Below are 27,985 nucleotides of genomic sequence, written 5' to 3' on the forward strand. Positions count from 1 at the left end.
ATATATATATTTAAATTTTAACATGTGTACAAACTTATGAGAAATTCAAACATTTCAGAATATGAAATTTAGAATTTCATGTATTTATAGAATTATTTATTACCGTTGCATATTCTTGAGCACTCAGAATATTGTGTGGCAACTTTCCAATTATACAATTGCTTTTCTGTTATAGGCACAGTATAACTAAAACTTATATTTGGGGGTTGTAGCATTCCAACAACAAGAACCTATAGAAGTAAAAACATTTGTTGAAATTGGACATAAGTTAAGAGTTTAAAATAAACAATTTCAGCTATTCAATACCCTTATTTTATGCTTATTTAATTTATTGGCATCTTAATAATATAATATTTAACGTAATAATAAATAAAGATATGCTGGTACAGTCAACCCCGCTTAAAGGAATACTATTGGTGCCAGCCAACACTATTCAGTTAAGTGGGTTATTCGATTTAAAGTGGAGAGCATTATTAAATTTTAAATATTCAATTTTTACAAAAGTTTACTTTTTAATAATATTTAATGCACAGTATATATTCTGTTTCATAAATAAACTCAATTTTATGATCAATAAACAATTATAATTTAAACTGTGTGTTAGTATTCTAAAATATAAATGTCATTTAAAGTTATAGAAAAATAAATCTATGTTAATAAAAAAATAATACAGGTACTATAATATTACTTTGTTTCTTTTGAAAAAATTTATATTTAAAGCCTGTTTCTATACCCATTTAATTTGTCATTTTATCAAAATTCGATTTTCCCTTTATTTTTTTACTAAGAATTTCAGAATTTTTTCTTTTTCTTTATCCTCAAAATTTGAGAAATTTCAAATTAATTTGCAATTTCAGTTTGGGATTTTTGATATTTATTTCTTGCCAAACTTCGATTATTTTCGATTATTTCAAATCATTCCTTTTCAAACTCATCTTGTACTCACTGAAATAAGCAATGATTATTTGACTTTAGAGAAAGACACACTGTACACTAATTTGTTAGATTTTTTAAACTTTTTCTTATCAAAGCTAGTAGCATACCAAGAGGGGACCATAAGTCTTCACTGCAAAATAAGTCACTCTGTACCTTTTTATGTTCTAAATTATCTGTGAGTGAAGTAAGTCAAAGAAAGGTAAAACCCCCTTCATTGATTTCAATGTATAACTGCCAGCAAGCTTTGATTAATTCTTAAACTATACTCCTAACACCTGTTCAGAGCAACAATTAAACAGGAAGCCCCTATTGCGACCACTTATTGTATTCAAATTTTCATAACTGAAAATTTCATTTTAGCTAGTGAAACATTTCTTAAAAATAAAATAAAATTTTTTTTTCATTTCAGTACCTCTTTATGCAATTAAGCAAGGACAGGAAACAACAACTATTCATTTAAATAGGGAAATTTATAGTTTCATATAAAGATTTGGTTCCACACACACATTAAATTTTATTTGTATAAGTGGGTTATTCGATTATCTGATATGCAATTAAGTGGGAACGACAGTACTTTATTTACGTCACGTTAGAGCTGCATAACTGGCTATTGGCAATGGTCTGTGAAACCTCCTCAAGGATGATCCGTATACATGCAATCAAAAATTTGGTCGATTTCTGCAGAGGGGATGGCTCCTCTATTTTGGTAGCCTGACTTTAAATTTAAAGATAATTTTAAATAACTAAATTTATAAAATTATCTTCAAACTTAAAATTCCACAGCATTCAAAATTTAATCACGGCAGCAAAATCTTCATAAAAGTAGTTTTATAGGTAGCTCTTAAATTACAACATAGCAAATAAAAGGCTTAAAGTTTACATGAAAAATACCATAGGTAATAAAGTTTTAAATGGTTAAATAAGTAAAAACTGACAAAATATTCCTACATTGAAAATCTCAGTTGTTTGTAAATAAAGTTTGATTTTCAGATACTAATAAGAAAGAAGAATAAATGATTTATAATTATTTCCATTTTTTTTAATAAAAATACCAAGTAGATGCTTTCTTTTAATAAAAACACTTATAAAAGCATCTCACCAAGCATTTGAAATGTATTTTTACAGAATAATAGATTATTGCTTTAGTCTTCAATAGGTATACCAGTTATTTTTAATTAATTTTTAACAAAGCCCTTGCCCTGTTTTTTAATATAGAATGTAAGAAATATAATCAAAGTATGAAATAATATGAAGAAAAAAAACTAAGTTTTGTCTTATAATTCTGACACTTACTTGTACAAACAAATCTTTTGGCAGCGGTTCAGAAGTATTCACATGCTCAATAACAGAATGACTTCCTGAGTAGTCAATAGAAACGCCATGGTACAGTAATGTTTTTGGGAACATGCTTATCATAAAATCTCCATTTAAAATATATTTATCACTAGGATCTTTAAGAGCTGAATAGACAAAAGAGTAAATAACATTTTATTTATTTACTTTAATGACATTATGACATGACATATCAAAATTATACACAACATAGTTAAATAACAAATATAAGAAAATAAAACATGAACATTATACATACCTTTTACAATGACACAATAAGATTAGAAAACTTTGCTTTTATTAAAAATAAAAAAGGCTTACCTGTAATATAATGCCCATCACCAAAATTGTCATATAATTGAAGATACAATTTTGTTACTTTGTTAAGAATTACAAAATTTGTGAACACAAAATGTCAATTTTCATTAAACACAATGCTTAAACTATAGAGACTTGCATACATTTCATTGCAAACTTGATATAAAAATGATGAAACAAAATAATTATCTAAGAGCTAAATTAAAGTAATTAATATTATTAGTTAATTGTGATAAACTAATGACTGATTCTTAAAGTGCCATTTTAATAACATCAAATGAAGACTAAAATAATTTAAATTTGAAAGCATTAAAATAATCAAATTTATAATTCTGAATTACTTATAAAAGAGTAATTTCAAACAATCTTTAACTCCTTCCTTATAGTTAAGATACACAAATTATTACTTTAATAAGTAACTGAAGCATTGAAATCATTAAAAACAAACAATGAAAAATTTTATTTGCATATTTGTTATATTTTATTTCCTTCTCAGCTAGATCATTTCATTAAATAAACATAAGTTAGTTTTTTCTCTCCTTTTCCTGCTTACTTTTAAATGATGACTCAACTAAAGAGAAGGTACAAACAGGGTGGGATTTAGTGTTAGGGGCGCTTTAAAAAATGTCCTCAATTTCTTATGAATGTTAATAAACTGTTATTGATTTTGCTTAGTATTGATTTGAGAATTTATAAAAAAATGTTAAACATAGTTTAATGAGCTCAATATCTTAGATTTAATTTTAAAGCACTTACTTTTTAGTAACATTGTTTATTTTAAAATTTATTGAATAAAAACTAGTTTTGTAAGGCCTTAATTTAATTATTAACAATAAAATATATGACAGGAAACTAGTTTGTTCTGTTTCCAAAAATATTTTTTATTTTTTCTTAAATCTAGACTGTTAAAACAGCTTCAAACAGTCGTTGAAACTTGTGTAACCCAAAAAATAACTTAGCATGTTTTTCTTTTACTTAATCAATATCAAAATTCCCAGAAACTAAAATATTTGTTATAAATTTACCACTGACTGGAGCATTTCAACATTAAAAAACTGATACGTGAAGACTATTTTTTGTAAAAAAAAAGTATAGAGAATAAAATCAATGATTTTTTTTTTGAATCAGTAAAGAATATTAATATGCATACATTGTTATGAGTGCTATAATATTTGCATTTATTTAAACTACTCTTCATTGCATAACCAATTTGAAATCAGCAAAAATTAGTTGATTTAGTTCAACTTGTTTCCTTATTTTGAGATATTGCAGCAATTTACAAAACACATTTCGGAAGTTTTAGATGAAAACAGTTTAAAAATTGTTTTCAATTTAGAAACAATTTTCAGCTGCAAATGAGTCATAATCATTGTCAATACATCTATAAGTCCAGGAAAAAGAATATAAATCTGTGGAATCTAAAGAATGTTGAAACCTACTACATATTCCCTACCAATTGTCTTCAGAATAACTGCCCCCTTGTTCCCCTTAGGCACTGCACGAGAGAAAATTCAATAAAAGGTTTAAAACATTAGGCTTTTTCCAATCTAGTTTGAACTAAATAGTTTTGAAATTTGATCTGATCAGTTAGGAAATTTCTTAGGTGGTCCTGAATTCCGATAAACACAATGACAACTCAATTTCTTTTCTTTTTTCCCTTCCTCTTCGAAAAGCGTTAATTACCTTGACAAAACAAACAAGAGAGGCGAGAATTAAATAGAAAGAAAAGGAAGAACTATAAAATAATTTATTGTTTTGATTTTTACAGATTTCAACTAAATTTGAATAAAATTTATAAAATCTATTAACTTTAAAGATCTGTTATAAAAAAAAAACATTGGACGAGAGGGACCATCTGATCTGTACTACGTGCAATGAATTATGCAAGAATGGCTGTGAATGATGTAATATTTATTTTCAAGAAACTTAAAGCTTATCATTTTTTCATCAGAATTGATAAAGTTGTATAAATTTTATAATACATATTCAACTTTTTTTTGTTTAATATTAAAATATTAAACAGAAATTAATAATTGCTCTTAATGTTTTAAACTGAATTAAATATTATTGCCGCAATAGTAAGTATGCTTTTGTTTCACTATTAATTATAGGAAAGTTGAAGTATCATTTATCACAGAAGTATTTTTTTTCTCCATCTTTCGGTTTTAGGGTGGGGGCTGACTTTTAAGATCCCCTTGGTTTCAAACATTTTGCAGGTAAGATCCTAGTTTGTACAACTAAAAGCTTGTTAACTCAGAATTTCATGTTCATTATCGCATTATTAAGCACGTTTTTGTTTAATAATTTATTATTGACAAGGTAAGGCATCATTTAGGATAGAAGTGTTTTTGCTTCTTCCATTTTTAGGGGAAAGAGAGCAAATTTTTAAAGGCTCCTTAGTTCCAAACACTTTGAAGGTGGGATCGAGTTTTTACAATCAAAAGTTTGTTAACTCAGAACGTAATGCACATAATGCTGCAATATTAAGTATGATTATGTTTCATAATTCCTCATTTTGTATAGAAGTATTTCTCGGTTTTTTTCCTACTTCCATTTTTAAAGGGGAAGAGGTTTTATGGGCTCCTTGGTTCAAAATATTTTGCAAGTGGAGCTCTGGTTTGTAAAATCAAGCCTGTTAACTCATAATTTTATGTATATTATGCTGTAATCGTGGGCATGCTTTTTTTTTGTTTCATAATTCATCATTGCAAAGTTGAAGTATCTTTTTGGATAGAAATATTTTTTCTACCTTTAAAAGGGGACTGATTTGTAAAGGATTCCTTAGTCTCAGAATTTTGTAGGTAGGGTCCCAGTTTGTCGACTCAAAAGTTTGTAAAATCAAACATTTTTGCACATAGGCTGAAGGTGCAGTTCTTTAAACTTATTTAAATTACAAAGCACCTATGTAGCTTACTTAGCTTAATTGTCAGACTTATTCATTCAATAAAATTCTAAATAAATATTTTATTCATAATGCCAATAATAAAATAAATTAAGACAAAGTAATTTTTTAAAATTATATAAATTTCTTTTAAAAGCTCTTTTTTTGTTCAAAAGGACATGGCGTCAGTGGGCACCATCTTTAAGGAAAGCACACTATTTAGACTGGGGTCCAGGGGACAATCACTTTTTCTGGTCTATCACCAGTCTGACCCTGAGTACAAATACTCTTAATAGTACCTAAGGAGGCAATGAATATAAATATTTGGGATGGAGCTCTCCCGGGCTCTTTATTAGGTACATCATTTCTAAGATAGAAAATTATACCTTCAGCTGAATGAAAAATTCTGATTTACAATTCTAGATTCAAAAATGAAATTAGAGAAAAAAAAACCTGACAAGACTAGAAATTTCAACACAATGTGAGAAAATTTGATTAAATTATAACTTTACTTTGGCAAAAGCTGAGACCCTTTTTTTCAGTTTCTCATACCAGAATTAGTTTCTTACTACAATTTAGTTTCTTACAGCAGAAGTGAAGACCAATTTATAATGCCAAAAATGCTCAAGTACCAATTTGTGATAGGATCATTAGTAAAATAATGTGATTTTTTTTGCTCAACTAAAGTATATCTAGCGATATCTCTTTTAGTAGATAAAAAGCATTAGCAATATGTTTAGAATACTAAGTTTATTTTTTGAAATTTTTTTAAGAGGAGTTTAATGCTGTAATACTCTGCAGTATACTATCATGTCAAATTTCTTAGCTTTTATTCCATATTTGCATCAACATTCCCTAATTTATAAGGTAGCTTGACAAACTGCCAAACAGGGTATGACAGCACACAACTTGTGATAGATTGAAACTTAAGTAAATTTCTTTTTTATTATAATAAAAAAGATTGACCCTAAAAGAATATATATATATATATATATATATATATATATATATATATATATATATATATATATATATATATATATATATATATATATATATATATACTAAGTGTCAAAAATTCATAAGGTATCAATTTTCCTCAGTTCAGCATGTTTTGACACTGTTTATTATAAGTTACTATACTTCCTAGAAAACAATAGAATTTCCCAATTTTTTTCTTCTATAGTATAAATCTTAAAAAACAATAACTACAAACTCGGAAAATTTTAATCTTAATATATGTAAATCTATGTGTAATTTTTTTCTAAATATCTATCAAAAAACAATATTACTCTACTTTATATGTTGTGTTTATTTTCCAATTAAATTTAGCTCTCTATAAAATGCTATAGCCAAAATAAACTGAAAATATAACAAAAACAGAGAAATTAACAGAGAATTTAGTTTCTTATTATGAAGCCGAAGAATATTCCAGAACAAAGAAAATATATATATTTACACTTTAATACAATTTACAGTGCATGTTTTGCAGTTTATTGTTATGAATTTACATAATATGATTGTATTACTGATTAAAATTTTAAAACTAGGAAAATTTACAAAATGATGAATACAAAATATATCATTCTAAATTATTTAAGAATTTTAAATATTTTAAATGAAAAGTTCAACAAATTAAAAGAAACTACAACTGCTTAGCTACTTCAAAATCAAACCTACCACACACCAATTTTATTATGAATGGGAAATAAGACATTTTGAAGTATCTTAAGACTAACAGACTAAGTTGTTTATGGCTTAGGGGCTATAACAGACAAAATAAAGGTATAAATTCAAACATTATAAAATGAAATAGCAAAACACATAAAACTCTAAATTAAAAATCTTCATATAAAATATTTTGTAAACATATTTTGAAAAGAAAAAATCTTTTAAATATCAAGTGAACAAAGCAATATAAGTAATTCAAGTACAAAAAAAGTGTTTTGTTATTGCTCTAATTAAAACAAATCTTTTTGTTAGATTGTTTGCATTATTGAAAGATTTTATAGACTGAATTCGGCAGTGCTGGAAACTTATGCAAAACAGTCTTAGCTTTCATCTCTCAATAACTGAGAGTTTTTTATTCATGTTTTAGGCATAATTTTAAAAATATATAAAATCTATATTTATAATGAAAAAAATTAAGAATTACTAATTTTCATTTAACAAAGTAAATTATTCTATAGTTCATAGTAAGAATCCATAAATAAATTTATTAGCCTTGTTTTCAGAGAAACTCCATTGGTCACAAAAAAAACTTAAAAACGTCAATGAATCCGTTACTAAGCTGTCATTGTAAAATATTTTTTATATTGCTTTAAATAGAATTTTTTCCTATGTTAAGAAATATAAAAAGATACACAATACAAAATCAAAATGCAAGATACAAAGATAAAAACTAATTCAAAAGTACCTTCAATATATTGTTTTTATAATTAAAAAAAATGCCCAACAGCTTTTATGCTTTTATCTCGTTTTTTTTATTTGCCAATTAATTGAAATATATCAAAAAAGAATAATGCTTTCAAAAAAATTAAAAAAACATTAATAAGCAAAAAAGAAGCTTTTAAACTCAAACACGCTTGTAAAGCTTTTCAATGTAAAATTTCAAATGTCTTAAAATGTCAATGTCCACAATTGCACTGCAAAACTCAAAACTTCACAATTTTATCTAGTTAAATAACTTGTATGACAAAATCAACCAAATAGTGTCTTAATAAAAAGAGTTGGTGTCTTAAAATGTTTACAAGTTCAATTTTTTATAAGAGTGAAAAAATACAGATCTGTTATCTATTCTATATATTGGGACTATTTCACTTGTTGAAAGATAATTTTTTATTGCTATTTGAGCAGCTAATTAAATGTCTGCTCTCTTTTAGAATTACATCATTTTTCTACAAACATACAATTACACCAGCATTTTCTTTACACCAGGTCTCTTGTTAACATTAAAAAAAGACCATTTTAATGAAAAATAGAGAACAGGTTAGTATTATAGTAAGACCAATGAAATATTAAATAGGAATATGATATTAATTTTCTCACCAATGTAGTTATCATCAACATTTCCATCTGAACTGTGTTGTATTATACGAACATTGCTAGCACCAGGTGGTATCATAACCACATTATGATAACCTAGATTAATATTAAACAAATTACAAAAAGCGAAATAATAATAATAAATTACAAAGAAAAAAAATAATAAATTCAAAATTTTCTAGAAAAGGGTATAAAATAGGATTTAAATTTGATAAAATCAGAAAAAAAATTAAGAAAATGCTTTTTTCACACATTTTTTATTTTTACTACATTACATCAATAAAGATTTTAAGATAGTGGTATTAATTAAATGAAGTCAAATTTACTTATAATTAGTTAAAATGCAAATTTTTTTCAGGGGTCCATACTGATTAAAAGAATATAACAAAGAAGTCAAAGTGGTGTATAGCTTTATTACCATAGTCAACTTTTTTATTAAAATAGCCTTTGATTTCTTTACAAGTACTGTTGTTACCACCACAAATTCCACAGCGATCAAGGACTACTTTTGAATTCATAACATGATCACAGCCAGCAGCCTAGAAAAGAGATAATATTATATATTTAACAATTGTCTTATCAGAACATATAATATCCAAAATTGAATAAAAATATAAACGAATAAAATATTCTTAAACTATTGGCCATTAACTACTGCAGAACACTGCACTACAAACTAAGCAGAATTTTTTCCTTATTTAATCCAATGAACACATATTTGTTTTAATTCAATATCTACATTTCAGTAAATATTTTTTTTGCATATTTGCCACAGTAACTTTAGAGATAAAATGCTACACACACTTTTTATATAATTCGCCAGATTACCAGCAATTTGAACAAAGAGAATAACTGCATTAACATAAAAAATGCATGATATGTTAAACAACTTTTTTTGTAATTTTAACAACTTTTTTTATGTTTTATTTATTCTTATTGCATCTCAGAAAAGTGTTCTTAGAAAATTGTCTGGCCACATGCTCATGAATGTACCAAACAACAAAATACATTTTAAAATATCAATTAGAAGTGATTGACCAAAACACATATTAATAATTTTTTTGCTAAATAATTCATTGATATAAACAGAGTTGGAAAAGTTTTTCAAGTGGTAGCAAAAGGGAGGTATATCTAGATATTTCAAGCTATCAATAAATAATTAATTTATAGGAAATATAAATGGGTGAAAAAACTCTGGAATAATTTGATAATTCACAAATAAAAGATAAATTTCGGCATTTTTCAGTAGTTTTGAAAAATCTTGGCTACCACTTCTCCATTTTTTCCTGGTCGTGGTTTTGTCCATCTGCTCAGGATTTTTGTTTTTATACGCCTTTATTAGATTTTTGTTTTAAGGTTCAATAGGTTTACATATGGCTTACAATTTCATTAATTTTATTATTAAGTTTTCAAGTGTATACCAGTTTTCTAGAGTATATAATTTAAGTATACTGGTGCTTGAATAATTTAATACATTTACAATATAGGATCCCTTCAAAATACACCAAATGACAACATTAATCTATTTTAATGAATTATTAGGATGAAGTGGTTTTTAACATTGTCCTATTTCAATGATTAAAGAATTCGACAAAAATATTTTGAATTTTCTACTATTGGCAATAAACTATAGTAGAACACAGCACATTCAGCTGGTTCAATGAATATATATTTTTTTTACTCAATGTCTACATTTCAATTAAAAAAATTTTCAAGCAAATTGCTAGAGTAACTTGAGATATATATGTTACACACACTTTTTACATAGTTCATCCAAACTGCTTGCAATATGAACAGTGAGAAAAACTATATTAACATGTAAGTAAACAGTAAATGAAATATGTAGATAAAGAGTAACAGCAAAATTTTTTAATTAGACAAAATTAATTATATACAATTATTTTCATATATTTCTGACAGTAACTTGTAATTTTTTTCCATTTTGTTACTACCTTAACATTATTCACACTGTCACTGTATATAAGAATTTAAAGACAATTTTATATGACCTTGCTTCAGTGATCTTGAATACAAATGATAAATTCTATAATGAGCTGAAGAAATTAAAATCAAACTTTCATGTTGCTGGTTATTATATTATTTAAAAAAATGAATTTACTTTAAAAAATATTCTTGGCAAGCAAACTTGAAAGGTGTAGTGTGGTTGAAAACTCCAGTTTAGCATTTGTGAACCTCTACTTCAGGAGCCAGGACCACATTTCAGATTAATTTGTTATACTATGAATTTCTTTTCAACAACTATAAACTTTACCCCCCCCCCCTGTTCTAAATTTTTTTTCTCTTCTTTTTTTGAAATGATGTATATAATTTTTAACTGCATATATCTCAACAGTTGTAGATGAAGGTCTTATAAGAATAGTTAAAAAAAAAAAAACTTCAATACTTAAAGAAAATGGAGTTAGCCTCATATAGATGTTTATTCAATTTATTATGATCTCACTTTAAATCTTATATAGCTCCAGCTTTTTTCTGCTGTCAAATAGAGGACATTACAAATCAGACAAGAAGGAAATAAGAAATACAATACTTTTTAAAGTCTAAGGTTCTCTATGACAAACAAACATATATGGAAACGGCAACAGGAAAATACATGGTGAATTATGTAAAAATTGAGCATTTCATTTTTGAAGAATGAAATTTCCTAAAAGTTATAGTAATTCCATGTATACTAATAAACAAAAAACAATTTGTCTCACAAACAAAACATATTTTACCTCACATTTTCCATTAACGCAAATATCAAATGTTCCTAAATCACATGGAGTTCCATCAACAACTTTTTCTCGCAGAACAAAATAAGAAGAGGAATCATTAACTTTGCAATATAATTTGCACTTGTCATTAACAGGAACTGGAAGATAAAAGTGTATTGAGATGTAAAATATAGCACAATTAAAAAATTACAAAAAATTTATTTAGCTTAAGACAATAAAATTAACCTAATCTTGAATATGAATTTAAGATAAAATATTGTGTAAGAAAAATTACACATGATCATAATCTCATGAAGGAACAACATCAAGATTTTGTTGATCTTGAGATTTGGTTTACACAAAATTTTATTTATGTTCATGTAAAAGGCATAATCTATCATCTGACAGTAATAAGTATTTTTAAATGGTTTCCACAGCCTGAAATATTAGACAATTTTGGTAAAATCACTGTGATATTACACATTTAGTTTTATTCAAACATTCCTTAATCCTTTATATCACCTTGTTGCATATCTGCAACATACAAAAAAAGCCTATGTCTTTGCCCCAACAAATTTTGAAGGACAATTTCGGCGATTGTTGGCCAAAACCAGTGCGCCAAGATGAAATTGGGCAATGGCCTAATTGGGCTAACAAAAGAATCAGATGCAAATACCCAAAATGCAAAGGATTTACACAAACTATTTGTGAGAAATGTGGTGTAGGACTTTGTTACAACAAAAGTAACAACTGTTTTAAAAATTTTCATATGAATTAAAATTTTTGAATCTTTCAATCTTAGTGCCATTTTTAACAATGTTGCAGGAATGCAACAAGCACTTTTTTGTCATTTTGCATAAGGTTGCAGAAATGCAACAATCAATTTTTTTCCAATAATTTTTTTTATTTTATGTTGTAAATTTTTTTTTTTTTTTACATGCTTAGAATGATGTATTCTAATGTATGAGTAATTTTTATTAAAATCAGAGATGTTGAGATATAAAGGGTTAAGTATTTACTTCTAGACACATCTCTTTTGAATATCAATTATTATTGCATAACCGTGAATTCTTCTGGACTATTTTTATGAATAAAATGATAGCACAACATTAGCTTCTTCACTTTATTTTTGAATATATAAATTAAACGCAGAATTCAGAGGGAGAAAAAAAAGCTAATTTGACAGACATGTTAAAGCATCCATATTTTTTTTAAATAAATTTTCCATAAATTTTAATGCTTTCCAAAACAATAATTTTTACCTTAGAGGCCCGTAATCTAAAAAGATGCTATTTTAAGATTATGCCCTTTTAATACCTTGCTCATGTGAGGCAGCCATGCAAAAATTTGTTTGAAATTTTTAAGTAAAATATCTTGAGTTAAAATATCTTGAATTAAAACTTACTTATTCTTAATAAATATTTCATACACTTTTGTCGGTCAAACTTCAAATAATCAGAAATAAGATGTTTAATTTTTTATCCAATCAAAGTAACAATATTTAATTAAATATAAATAAAACCTTATATACAATAAAATGTGTTAAGAAAAGAGGTCAGATAAATGAAAGAATTTTTTTATTTCTTATAATAAAAATTATAATTGTTTTAAAAATTAAGTATTATAAAAAGACATTAAAATGATATTGAACTGAGAAAAAATATCTGTTTTAAGCCGTTATTATTACTATTTTTTAACTTTAAATTATTATAAGTATTTGTAAAGGTCTGTTCAATCAAATCAAAAAGAATAAATAGGTAACGTAGTTTTGAAAATGAATAAAATGGGCAAAATAAAGCTCCAAGAACGATAAAGAACAAAGGAGCTTGATGCACAAGTTTTTATGTGAATAAATTATTTTTGAGTATAACATAAAAAGAATGTAAAGTTAAAATGAATAAAATCAAAGCTCTTAATTTGAACAATATAATTAATGGTTATTTTAAAAAATTCAGAACTAAGAAATATTTTTTCATGCATAATCAAAATTAAATTGATAGTTTTTCCTCATATCTTCCTTAGTTATATTCTATGAAAATAATGATAAATACAGTTGGCCAAATTATTAGAACTATAAGATTCTATATAAAATCTTAATTATCAGGTGATACTATTCAGCTTTATTGTTTTTACTCCGATGAAACCGGTTTAAACTTGTTTAAGTTCATGCATCAATTGTTTAACATTGTAATGCAATACGTTAAAAATAAATACAAAATAGGAAGTATATAAATAAATCTGAATAAAAACCCATTACATGTATGTTTAAATATAAAAGTATTACACATAAACTCGTGCAACACATGTCATTATTAAAAATCTTCAGTGTGTCTAATAATTTGGTCTAATTATTATAATATACTAATATAATAACTGATATATCAAATGTTCTAATTTACACAACATATCGTCTAATTTATCCAATCGTCGAATTTATATTACGTATCGTTGAATTTAACCAATTTATGCACGAACGTAATCAAGTACGAACCAGTTTCAGTTACGTGAAAACAGTAAAGCTGTATAGTATCACCCGGATTTTACATAGAATATTATAGTGGGTCTGATAAATTGGCCAGGGACTGTACTACAAGGGTTTATGGTGATAGTTTTTTTGTTTGTTTCTACATCCCATTCTATCTCAATATTCCAGTTCTAGACTTATTTAAAAACATTAAAAAAAAAAACAAAAAAAAACAGGGAAATCTTAGTTGCTAAAAAAAATTATATCAAAAATAAGTTAAAAAGCTATCAATAAAAATAAACATGTGTTTTTCACAAACAAAAATTTTAACAGTGGTGCTGCCATCTAGGGATTAATATCAAGTTTGCTAACAATTAATGTTGTATATCTTTAGCCGTAACCAAAATATTTTATTCGTAGCCATGTTGGCGGCAAGGGTACTTGCCCATCTCCACAATAATTAGAAGTTTTTTAAAGTCCCCTTCAGTATTTCAGAAAAATATGGAAAATGATCATGGCTTATCATCAATTTTAAATTCCTTATAGTTAAAAACAATAAAGAGATAGAAATAATTAATCTTTTTTGCAAATATTTAGCCCATATAAGTCATTTCTTTCTTCTGTGAGAAATTCAGAGAACTATTATTACTGAGTAAATTATTTTCATCCCAGTCAAAAATTAGGCACCTACGACGATTTTTCTTTAAGAGATCACGTTTTTATAAGACTAAGTTAGAATGTTAGAAAATTAAGATTTAAAGAATATTTATTTCATAAATAATATTATTATTATTGTTTTTGTTTTACATTTGAAACAAATAACGAAGTTACAACAGTTCGCGAAATATATTCTACTGCTAATTTATAAATAAAAATGTTTATAATTTTTAAATTTTAACTTTTTACAGCATTTATAAAATAAAATTAATTACCAACGAAGAAAAACACGTTTTGTTTAACCAAAAAAAAAAAAAAAAAAAAAAAAAAACACCCACATATTTATAGGTTATTTATCCAATGGGTGCTAAATGATGAAAAAAAATTAAAGTTTTATATTTTATAAAGTTTTTTTTTAAGTTCTTTTTAAAAAAATTTAAGTTTTAAACAATGAAAATATATTTTTTACGTACTTAAATTCATCATATCATTATATTCAGAAAAGTATAAAAACAGTCCGTAAATTCATGAAATATAAAATAAACGATAAAAATCAATTAGAGCTTCATTCAAAACTAGATGGCAGCACTACGTTTTGGGAAGAAATAAAGGACTGCAAGCAAAAAAACTATTTTTATTTCATTATAAGAAAAAAAAAATTTTTTTTTTCACACCTAAGTTCCAATATTGCATGTATTTATAAGAAATACATATTAATAATATTTTTAAAAAAAAGACATATTTCATTTTAAATGTTTAAGTATGTAATTTTTATAAATACTTTAAAATGGAGCTTGGACGTCACAGAGTCTAATCTATGAGGGCGACGAAATTTAACACACATTCAGAATAATTCTCTAATTTCTTCCCCATACGAAATAACACTGGTGCTTTTATTAAATTATTATTATTATTTTAATTTCAAAATGTCCTACATATTTTAATTCTTTAAAAATATATTTTGGTATTAATTTCAAACTAAAGGCAGTTGTAAACAGATTAAATATCGTCTGCGCATTTTTTATTTATTTTGGACATAGCTCAAAATACGTATTTTACGAAAATTGACAGAGGATAAAATGAGGTTAGAAAAATTAGGCGTTTCAAAAATAAATTTATCGAATAAAGTAAATAAAGTTAGCAAGCCTGATAAATGTATCTAATAGAGTATGATTCCAAATTTTTAATACCAACATCGGTCTTGTAAAAGATGCTTACCAAACCAATGGGGAAATTTGCTTTGTTTTTCATACACTATAAAAATTTACCATTCGTTAATTAGTTTTAAAAAAACAGTATCCATAACAGTAGTTCGCAAACGATGAAATCAATTGCCATGTCCATATTCTTAAAACGCAATTTAAGTAATGTTCATTTCATCAAACGCGTATTTTAATTCATGTCCACTTTCGTAAACAAGCATTTTCAGCTTTGTTCATTTCTTCAAATGCGCTTATCGAACTAAGCACATTTTCTTAAACAAGAGTTTTGAGCTGTATCCATTTTTTCAAACTTGCATTTTGAAGATATCGATCATTTGGTGAAACAATGACGTAACTGATAGTTCAGTTACGTCATTGTTTCACCAAATGAGCGATATGTCCATTTTTTTCAACGCTCATTTCAAAATACTAATGAAATTGATGATTTACTGAAATTCTTAATAAGTGAGGAAGAAAATACAAACTAAGAAGATGAAATATTGCAACTAGAAGTTAAGAAATATTATTGTCAAAATGTGGAAGAACACGATTGAAATATAAAAGAGAAAGTTATTATACAGGGTTGTTCATAATTTCCTCCGCCTGTAAACGCCATTTTTCTTTACTACAACTGGCTTCAGTGATACATGTTACTGCCATCTACCGGCAACTGCTTAAATTAAAACTTGAATACTTTCGGAATAATTTCATATGTTCTTTTTTGCCATATCAGTCTTCGTTTTTTTACTATAACGCTTCGAAACCCCGGAGGGAATTATGAATAACCCTGTACTCAGAAATATTCATTTTTTTAAATGTCTTTTAAGCATTATTTTCTATTCAAATAATATATAACTTTATTTTAAACGAAACAATTGTTGACCTTCCAACTTTTTCAGTTTCAATCAGAATTTAAAGTGGTAGCAAATTTTATGATAACATCTGAATGAAACTGATTTTGACTACCACGATTTTTAAATAGTTCTATAATCTACATAAAAGCACTGATAAATTATCTATAGTGATGTTTTTAAGTGCTGACGAAATCTTAAACGTATTAAGTTACTTCCATATCATTTCACTACTAATTTAAACATTGGGTAAAGCTATAACTTCCGGGTTAGCAGCAATGCAATTAAAACAACTTTTTCATTCCGCAGAATTTCCCAATTTTCATCTTTTATTTATGATCTTTTAATTCGTTGTTTTTCTAGACATTTTAATTAATGCACAAAAATATGTTTTCAGATCAAGTTCTTCAATCTATATTTACCTAGCACATAGGTGAGAAGGGGGGGGGGGCTAAGGATAATTAATGAAATAAAAGAAAACAAAAGTCGTCAAAACGTTAAGAAAGTGTTAGCAGAAAGTTTATCATTTCATTTATTTGGTAAATAATGAAATTTGTTTAAAAAGTTGATAATTTAAAACAAAATATTTCGTATTTGTATTCAGTTAATGCGAAATTCACCGATCTACAACTTTTGCGTTTGCAATGCAAAGCGTTACTTATGAGATACTTAGCGTTACTTATGAATCGCAGCGTTACTTATGAATCGCAAAAACACCTTATTTTAGGTGAAGCTTTTTGATCTAGGAGAAGACGTGCACCTCCTTAGATAGGGAAAACTTAGAATTGTCATATTAAAGTATTACCAAAGCAGTTGAAACCAAAAATTTTTTTTTCGAATTAAAACCCCTAATAATAGGTCTTTATGCTCAATTTCTTAGATACGCGTTTTGAGCTAGGTTCATTTTTTCAAAAGCACATATTTAGCTAAGATCATTTTATTTATCGGTTTTGAGATTTGAGATTTAAAATTTTGAATTTTTTTCTTTTTAAATGAGCCTTTCAAGCTAATGTCTATTTTCTTAGGCATCCCGGGGATAGAGCGTTCACCTTATAATGAGGTGAACCGAGTTCGAATCCCAGCGATGGCAGGTCGATACAGATTCCGCACGCGACTTGCACCGACCACAGTGCTGACGTAAAATATCCTCAGTGGTAGACGATCATGTGTTAGAGTCCTCTTACAATCGGGCTAACGGTGGGAGGTTTCCGTGCTTTTCCTCTCCATGTAACGGAAATGGGGGTTAGTTCCATCGAAAAGTTCTCCACGGAGGCAAATTTCTCCCAATACTTGATCCAGGAGTTCCCTTGTTTTCTGGATTGGGTTCAAAATTACAAGGTTATGGAGTTGAATATTAGTAATCGTAAATCTAAAATTGGGTCGGCTGTTCAACTACGGGAATAATAATAATAATAATAAAAAACATTCATTTTGAGCTATGTATATTACTTACACGTGAAATCTAACACGATTCACTTTCTTAAACGCGCAATTTGAGTTAATGTCCAAATTCGAAACTTCACTGAAGACAGAAAAAGTAAAATAACTCGTTTTTTGACATCTCAGCTGGAGTTAAAGAGAGGAAAGAAAAAAGAAAAAGAGAAAAAAGAAAGAAAGAAAAGCAGACGAAAGAAGATCTTAAACTTTTATTGCGCGTGTCGTTAATTACAGGTATAAAATTCCGAGTTTTAAAGATAATTAATTATTAATATATGTTTGGAAGATATGAAGAAATTACTGAAACTAGAGGTAACAACAGACATAACAGTCGCACTTTGTAATATAATTGAAAACTGAATGCAATGTTAAAATGAAAAGTAATTGAATTTTCCATGTATTACACAATTTAAAATGCACGCCCGCTCAAGTGATATAAATTGGCAAGCCTGGTGAAAGGTTAAAGTGAATTAATTTAAACTCAACTGTTCATTGAGCAAAAGTAAGTTAGCATAAAATTAGCTATTGTAATTAAAAGCAGTTCGCTTTTGAAATAGTAATTGAATAGTGATATAAAAAAAGAAAATCAAGTAAAACAAATTAAATATTGAAGCTTAAATGGTTTTCAAGAATGGTAATAAAAAATCGGCAATGACGTAGCAGAATAATGATTATGCTAATTTTTTCACAGATTAATTTCGCTGTTAGAAATGTAAATGAATTTGATGAATTACAAAAGAGAAACTTTCAGCGGAATAGAAAACTAACCCATTTTGAAATAAATGAGGGAAAATTTTTCCATTTTTCTTAAAACTTGTTTTGCATTTCACACTTATTTAACTTTTGCGTTTTAAATAAGAGATCTGGTAAGGTTTAGTTCATTCTACAATTGATAATTATATGATCACAATTAGCTTTCACACTAAATAGTCTTGTTTAATATTTGCGTTTTAAATAAGAGATCTGGTAAGGTTTAGTTCATTTTACAGTTAATAACAATACGATTACAATTACCTTTCACACTAAATAGTCTTGTTTAATATTTGCGTTTTAAATAAGAGATCTAGTAAGGTTTAGTTCATTTTACAGTTAATAACTATACGATTACAATTACCTTTCACACTAAATAATCTTACTTAATATTTGCGTTTTAAATAAGAGATCTGGTAAGATTTAGTTCATTTTACAGCTAATAAACATACAGTAATAAATATAAATGTTAAAGAAATTGGGTACCGGTGTCAGGTGTTTGTGAAATTATTGATATCCGCTAGAAACCCAGCATCCAATATATTGGACATTATTTGGTAGAATTTTATCACTTAAAAAAATAATACTTTAAGATTTTTTTAAAAATTATATGCATTTGCTAAGCAATAGTATATTTGCATAAAATATTAATTGGATCTACTCGCATCGATCGAACTTTTCAGTGACAATGATAAATTCTAAAAAGGTAATCGAATTTTGATGTTGTTGTTGTTGTCATAGTCCATTAAGGCAAAAGGGTGCGATTGTTCTTGCTTTGTAGTGGCGCCATCTATGGCCAAGAATTCGACTTTAGCTGCACCCATACGTCACACCCGTTTATAGGGCGAACCCATTCATACATCCATTCATTCATTCACAGATCGAAATTTTGACCTGAGCTAGAGAACGATCAATTTACAATTCAGTACCCCCAGTGGTATTATTTGTTATGGGAACATGGAGGACTTTGTGACCAAACAGAATTAACGAGCACCATTAAAAAATCGAATTTCGATTCCGATAACTTTGCTGGCGATTTTACGGCAAAAAAAATATTTTATTATTTGAATTTAGTGTATTAGTACTTAGAGACTCTTCTACAAGCACTATAAAAAAGTTTTTTTAAAGAAATATGATTGATTAAAAGTTTTAAATGCCGAAGCCATATGCCTTCATCTCTATGTTTTATGGAAGTCAGATTTCAGAGAAAACTTTTGTAGGTAAGTCATCTTGATGAAACTTATGAATAGGCAGAAATATTTTTCTGGAAAATATTGCAGAAGCAATAGAATTTTAAATTCAGCTGTTCGTAACTTAATATTTTGCAGTTTCCACTAAATTCGGTAGTATTCAAACTATTTTGAAGGGTTCTGTTGCATTCATACGAAATAAAAAAAAATCTTTTTTTAATAATCAATTTTAATAACTATTTCAATCATATTGTAATCACAGAATTGTAAACACACAATACGTTAAAGTTAAAACAGCTAAAAATTAAAATTCGAATAAAATTCAAGCGGCGAATTCTTAAACAGTTTAATTAATAATATTTAAAATTCTATTCTCAGAAGCTATTTAATTTTTTGCTTTCAAATTTGAGATTTTTTATTTTAGAATTACTCCTTAAAAAGAAGATGTAAAAACGCTTCGAAAATTATTGAAAATTTGAATTCGTATTAAAGAATAACTTTTTATTGAAATCTTTTGGTAATCGAGTTTAATAAATGAGTGCACAAATTATCAAATTGTTGCTACTTCACAATTTGCAGGGTCAGAAATCAGAATTCAACGAAAAAAATCCGTATATTTAGAAAAAGTAAGTTATTTGTGTACAACTTCTAACTTAGATTATCGTCTACACTATTTAATAGTTATTTTCAATGTGGGCCCTTGTAATCATTAATATTGCTTCTTAATAGTGAAAATTCTACGGCATCAGATAATTTTTAATCAACCACGTGTAAAAATCTGGTATTTGTGAGAAAAATTAAAGAATTTAATAACTGATGAATATTTGATAAATCTTTCCCCTGAACAGTGAATTATTTGTTATAATTCATCGTCCAGGGGAAAGTTTTATCAAGTTTATTATTTGTTTTTGAAAGTTTATTATTTGATATAATTCACCCTGGATAGAAGATAATGTACAAAATTTTCCCCGGACAGCAGTTTTTTCGATGAATATATATATACGAGGGTTGTAAATTAAATAGTGGCAACTTAACCTTGAAACTCACAAAAGGGCGCGCATGCGTAAATAGGGTATGGGTGCGGTGAGGTGGGGCTGTTGTCGATGTGTAGAGTGCAAAAAACAGTCGATTTGCTTAGAATGGTAGTTGTTGCGTGGCGTTAAAGTGAGGAGTTTCGTTTCCATCGCTCTAAAGCATGTTGTGAAAAGGCTTAATGACGAAAAAAGACGAGATGCTTGAATCCATCGTGCTACTGTCCTATATGGTAAAGCATTTGCTCCAAAGGCTTCCACTAATCCTCGATAGCATTCTGTTGCATTTTTGCCACGGGCAACCTCGATTGTAAGCCACGACCGCTGATCACCCTTTGAAAACATGCTTTAGAGCGATGGAAACGAAACTCCTCACTTTAACGCCACACAACAACTACCCTTCTAAGCTAATCGACTTCTTTTTGCACTCTACACATCGACAACAGCCCCACCTCACAGCTCCCATATCTAATTTGCGCATGCCCGTCCTTCTGTGAGTTTAAAGGTTAAGTTGCCACTATTTAATTTACAACCCTCGTATGTATGAGTGTGTGTTGAAAATGTGGAGAAAACATGGAAAATAATATAATAAAGAATAATGGAAAAAGAAGAAAAAAGATTATTTAAATTAAATATTTTTAAAAATATTTGAAAGTAAAAATTTTATTTGAAAAAAAATATTAAATATCATTTTTGAACGATTCCGGTATGTGTAAGTTCATTTGAATTCACTACTAGCTTCATAGATCGCATTTTGTGTTTTGTTTTGTATTTTTCTAACGTTTTGCTTACTGTTTTTTGCTCAATATGTTTTATTTCGTATATTTTTTACTAAATGTGTTCTATTTTTATTTCAATTTGTTTGAGTACTCCTCATACTAATGTATTGATATATTTTGCTTTGGCCATATTAGTACAATATTTGAAAGCACTATTTTTTGCGGATATAATCGTGCGAGATGATGACGAGATTTTTTTTTTATTTTGTTTTCCGGCTGTCCAATAATTTTTTTTAATAATTTTTTTTAAATATTTTATTTTCATAATTTTTCTTCCTCTCTTTTCATTAATCTTTGTTACATTATTTTCCATATTTTCTCTATTCTTTTAACTTATTTTATCTGCTCCATATACTTGCAGCTTGTGCACAGTAAATGAAACTTATTAATTTTCTCAATTTTCTTGCTTTTCTTTATATATATACCTGCCAACTGTAGATTTAACAATTTGCTTCTTTTAATGCCTAATTTAAAATACAGCAGGTAGACGTTTTTCTAGCCTAAAAGTCAGTAATGAAATAAGTTATTGAATTCTTTTTCCAATCTACAGTGAGTCATCCACAAGGGAAAAAAAAGTCTTAAAGGGTTATTTAGATAAATAGTGGAGATCTTCATAAGGATTGGGGTAAAAGGTGAAACTGCAGGTGATTGAGTCCAGATCGTGACTAACTTTAATACATGGCTAGTAATATTTATACATCTCATCACTGTTATTTTTTAGTTCGTGCCAAGGAATTTATAGTGCTAGTTTTCGAAGGTACAAAAAGGTGCCGGCTCATCTATTTAGAAGAGGGTGTTACAGATAAAAAATGTGGAAGATCCATAATTAAAGTTAATGCATGCAAATGTGAAATAAGCAAGTTAATCCTTTTTTTTTTTTTTTTTTTTTTTTTTGAAATTAGACTTTTTTTCCCAGTCGATGGCGTAGCAGAATACTTTTAATCAAACATTTTTTTTGTTACTTTGTTTATTTTTAGAGTTAGTTCGTAGATGATTTATCTGAAGGCAATATGGCCTATCGGATATTCAATTACCCATTTATTCAAATGAAAATAAAGTTATGATGTTTTCACGCTTTTTTCATAATTTTGAACTAATTTAGGTCAAATTAAGTGGAAAATATTATATTTTTTTTAAATATTTTATGATTATGAAAGACAGTATGAAACACCGGTGTCTTTTACCTGCGGTAAAGGTAAAGTCTTACAAACACGGCTCACTTTCAAACAATAATTTTTCAAATTTGCTCTTATTTGTATTTATTTAGATTTAAGAAAAATAGTTATTCATCATAGAAATGACTTTAATTTACAATATCAATTATTGATAACTTTTTTAATATGAATTTTTTTTTTTTTTATTCAAACTACTTTTTTTGTATTTTATATTTTAGCTCAAATATAAATCCGATAATCTAGCAGATTTTTTTAGTAACCATTACAGTGTTTTTTATAATTAAAAAATACCAAAATATAATTAGAGCTAGCAATTAGAGAGTCTGAAAAAATATATAAAAGAGACACCACCTGCGCTAAAGGGTTAAGAAATGCTCACGAACGTAGTAGGTTTTTCACCCCTCTTGTGTAATAATGATTTCAATTTGATATAACTCTTACGTGGGCGTAGACATTTTTTGCTGAAAAAGAATGGTGACTGATTTGAATACTTAGTTTTTTGAGAAAGTTTTGCCTCCGTCTATAAATGTACCTTTCGAAAAGATGTAACAGTAATGATAACTACTGCTAAACTTGAATTCTACTATTAATGTTATGTAAACTAAATATTACCTTTTTATGCAGATTACTTTTCTAGTTAAAAAAATATCACCAGTAAAATTTTATTTCAGGATCCCAAGTTAGCTTAATCAATTTAAGATAAAAACTATCAACGCTGTAATCATTGCGTGATTTGAACTAATCACTATTTTGCGAGTAAGAAAATAGCATTTTTGTTAACAAAAATATTTCATAAAAAGAAAATACTTAAAAGTATTTAGAAATTATTTTAAAGACGGATAAATAAGTTTAAAGTAGTTAATCTATTTTTTGCTCAAATAGTGGCGCAGTTTCAATTATAAAACTTGAATAGGCATCAAATACAAACTTACTTTTTTGATAATTCTCACACTCAGTAAAATATAGCTTATCTAGTGCTGCTATTTGTTAGAGATATTACCGAGTAATCATGCGATTGAAACTTAATTCTATTTTAAACGATTCAGCAATATCCAAGAAAAATAAAAAATAAAGACTGCTTTAGTGTTAAAGTAAGTTAGTTAACATCATGAATGACCAACGTCCCCTTTTGCATGAAAAATAATAATTGAGGTACTTACGAAAACTTCATACGCAATAATTTGCTATAATTAGATAAAATTAAAATATTGCCTCTAAAAATTTTACTGTGAATTAAATTTAAACTTAATCAGAGTTATCAGAGCTTTTAGTTTAGAATCATCTTACCTTCTGACCGATCTAAACTGTCAAAAGAGAGGAAAAATAGGAAACATTCTTCAATTTTTTTAAAATTTTATTTTCCCAAATGAAATGGTGAGCCGCAGTGGTTTAAGGGATTGAGCGTTCGCCTTCCAAACAGGTGACTGAGGTTCGAAGCGTAGAGGTGGCTGGCTGCTACGAATTCTGCTTCCAGCTCGCAGCGACCCACAGTGCTGATGTAAAATATCGTCAGTGGTAGAGGGCTCATGAGTTTGAATCCCCTTGCCATCGGGTTAACCATGAGAGGTTTTCGTTGTTATCCTATAAATGTAACGCAAATGTGGGTTTATTCCATCGAAAAGTCCTCCACGAAGGCTAGTGTGTCCCGATGCTTGATCCAAGTGTTTCTTGTCTTCTGGATTGGGTTCGAAATTACAAGGCTACGGAATTGTACATTGATAGTCGTACAATTCCGTACAACACCGTACAACACCGCCGTACAACACCGGTTACCGGTACCGGATAGCCGTACAACACCGGTTGTAAAATAAAATTTAGACAAAAATGAACTGATGGTAGATATCGAAATCATTTTTCGAATCAAGAAAAATACAAGGTCATCTATCTGCCGATTAGAATGAGATATAAGAACGGTTGTTTAGTATTATTCATTTTTTTTAGATTTTTGAAAAAAATTGTCTTTTAAGAAGAGATTTTCAACATCGTTAATAAGTTTTTGTCCTTTCAAACACTATATAGCGATATATAATACAATATATAGTAATAAACATTTTTGACAAAGGTTATGGTAAAAGTGATCAATTGAGAACATCCTGCATAGTGTAATAAGATTATAATGAAAAATCTGTCGCGTTGATGCTTGAAAAACATTCGTACTCCTTTTGTCATAGAAAATTTTATAAGTAACTTCGCCCAGACAACACTAAAAGATATTAACTGATAATTATATATAATTATAAGAATTTTTTGCTTACTTCCGGAATATTGAGGTACCCATAGGACAGATCGAGGTAAACCAGGTAAATCCAGGACTCGACCATTGAACTCAGCACATTGCTCTTCTCTGAAATCCTTACTTCGAGGAGGACATTCCTAATAATAGCAACAAATAATAATAATTATAATAATAATAATAATAATAATTATAATAATAATAATAATTATTATTATTATAATAATAATTATAATAATAATAATTATAATAATAATAATTATAATAATAATAATAAAAATAATAATAATAATAATAATAATAATAATCGTAGTAATAATAATAATAATCATAATAATAATAGTAACAATAATAGTAATTATAATAATAGTAATAATAATTATACTAATAATCATAATTATAATAATAATCATAATAATAATAAATAATAATAACAAAAAGTAGGGAGTTATATATAAACATACTTTATGCAGTTAGATTTAATAATTAAAATGTATTAATTTATTTCAGGTGAAAGGAATGACGGAGAAAAGCGCAACTGTAGAAATAAAATAGATAAGAAAATAACATTCTCTCTCAAACAAAAAGTTAAAACTCTCTAAACTAATTTGCGTGCAGGGTGTCCAAAAAGAATGGGAATGGTATAAAATATCGAGATTTAAGCATCTGATCAAAAATGAACAAAAATTATTTTTAAAAAATGCATTCAACTATACCTTACTTGACCCCCAAACTTACGCATAGGGGTGTGGTGAAGGAAAACTTTAAAATCTGAAGCATGAACCCTCACTTTTTATTGCAGGTATGGTATCTCCTGGGAAAAAAAAATACCTAAACACGGCTTGCAGCAGTTAGTATTTTAGTTATCAGGTGGCGTTGTAATCAAAAGATGAAAAATGCGGTAAAATTGCTTAAAATAGAGATCTCGAAAAATACAAGAGAGAGTGTAAAAATAAAAATAGTCGTGTTTGATACTTAAAAAAAGATAACTTATGAAACAAAACCTAATACCAGACTAGAATGGGGTTGGGCTAAGTTTTGTTTAGAGGGATGAGTTTGCTGTCAAAATTACCAAACACGAAATTTTTTATTTTATTTTTTCATTATTTACATTAAACATGTATTAATTGAGGTATTTCAATTTCAAAAAATTTTGACCTCATTTTAAATTTTCGATTGCAATACCAGATATAAACTAAAATGTGTGCTTTTTCTGCAGAATCCAAATCTGCAATTAAAACTGGGGGTTACGATTTCCCCTATCCCAGGGACTGAGTTTGAGGCGTCAAATTTTGTATTATTAAATGCTTTTGTTGAAAATATTTCATTTGAATATTTTTAGATTTTTAGATCGGATGCGTATAAGATATTTGACCATTTTCATACGTTTTGGACTAACTTAATTAATAGATAATAAATAGATTTTAAAATGTTTTAGACCTTTTTATTACGCTTATTGCTTACCTTTTTAATTTGGAAAGCAGTTATTATCATGAGTATGCGTTTTCTCATAAAAAATAAATAAATAAAACAATTCCTCTATCTTAATAAGCTAAGCATCAGGGCTGGTCCTTTATATATCATATCAAGTTATAAATGAAAAACGCAAAATCTTAAGCTTTTAAAAATTCATCTTAAACATCAAGTAAATTTCTTCTTATAAAGCAGGATTTCATTTTTTTCTCGCTTCTTAAAAATTTATAAGTTTCATCAGAAAATTTCAAGAAAAAAAAAACTTACCTGAGTGTTACAAGACTTATACTTTACTCTGATTCCAGTACAATAGCGACCTCCATTCGCCGGCCTAAAAATAAATGAATAAATAAATTGGAAATGGAATTTTTTTTCGTTTTAAACTGGGAAATAAACTGGAATTTTTTTCAGTTTTTATTTTTTCCCACCAAAGTAAATAATACCACACGGCATTTATTTAACCTTCCCATAGAGATCAAGGGATTAAATTACAGAGTCATCTTTTGTAATACTCAATTAAACGGAATTGAAAGTCAACAAACGTTGTCTTTTATATTTAGATTTTTTAATCTAACTTTAAGATATATTTTAATAATTTTTTTTGATATTTCGACAGTTAGTCTAAAACGTTAAAGTTTTTTAAAATGTTTGTTTTAAAAAGGTTTATATAAAGTTTTCGACTAGTTTCGTTCAAATTTTGCATTTTTTTTCTATTAAAATTGTATAGTTAAAATGATTTAAAAATTCGAAACATTTTTTTTGTTGGTTTTTAGTACATAAAATGAAAATTAAAAATAACTAAAAAATTTTTGCGACGACTTATCTGTAGATATATGAGTTTAAATTTGTCTGCCATTTTTTTCGAATTGCTTAAAAACTTCGATAGCTTATAGCGAAATACGTAGAAAGTGAAATTAACATTTTTTAACAATAACATGAGGGCCAAAACTTTGACCACTCGCCTAATTAAATTATTGGGACAGTATTTCCAGTGGACCATTGGCGACAATCTCCTTCATATTTCTATAATCAAAAATCCAAATCCATCGAAAAAAATTTATGTCCATTCAGAGAATGTACATTTTTGTAGATTCTCGTCTGCACTAATTAATTAATATATTTGAAGTTCCCTTTTTGATCCCTGTCTCCCATTGCCATCCCACAATGTGTAAAAAGTGCTAAGAATGAAAAGATATCGTCTTTGTGTAGTAATTAAAATAATTAAAAATACTTAACGGGATTTTATTGATTTAATTTTTAAGAAATATATTTTATTGTATTTATGCTCTAAATTTCTTTTATGCTGCGTATTTCTAGGTAAAAGTCATACATTTTCTGCCATTATTTAATTTTCTTGAGGTTATGTTTAATAAGCAAAAAGTGATATTAACTGTAAGGTTTCCAAACTTATAACTGCTTGTTTTTTTTTTCTGAAATAGAAGAAGTTCGAAAGAGCGCTAAAATGAACGTTTCCTGGTAAAATTTGGCTGATAGTTTCTATTTCTTGTAAATGTATG

General features: G+C 27.4%; 1 protein-coding gene across 1 annotated transcript in view; it reads right to left on the reverse strand.

Annotated features, from left to right (window-relative positions):
• LOC107445274 (A disintegrin and metalloproteinase with thrombospondin motifs 9) overlaps positions 1-27,985 on the reverse strand; it is a 267,380-nt gene that overhangs the window by 41,742 nt on the left and 197,653 nt on the right. Inside the window, exons 12-18 of the mRNA XM_087156047.1 lie at positions 26,736-26,799; positions 25,018-25,135; positions 11,248-11,384; positions 8,931-9,051; positions 8,516-8,608; positions 2,230-2,396; positions 104-230 (exon numbers count right to left, since the gene is read on the reverse strand). Of these exons, the coding sequence (XP_087012173.1) occupies positions 104-230; positions 2,230-2,396; positions 8,516-8,608; positions 8,931-9,051; positions 11,248-11,384; positions 25,018-25,135; positions 26,736-26,799 (827 nt within the window). The remainder of the gene's footprint in view (positions 1-103; positions 231-2,229; positions 2,397-8,515; positions 8,609-8,930; positions 9,052-11,247; positions 11,385-25,017; positions 25,136-26,735; positions 26,800-27,985) is intronic.

The sequence above is a fragment of the Parasteatoda tepidariorum genome, chromosome 12 (genome assembly GCF_982258835.1).
Source record: "Parasteatoda tepidariorum strain Cologne lab strain chromosome 12, Ptep-v5.0, whole genome shotgun sequence".
In the NCBI taxonomy this organism is placed as follows: domain Eukaryota; kingdom Metazoa; phylum Arthropoda; class Arachnida; order Araneae; family Theridiidae; genus Parasteatoda; species Parasteatoda tepidariorum.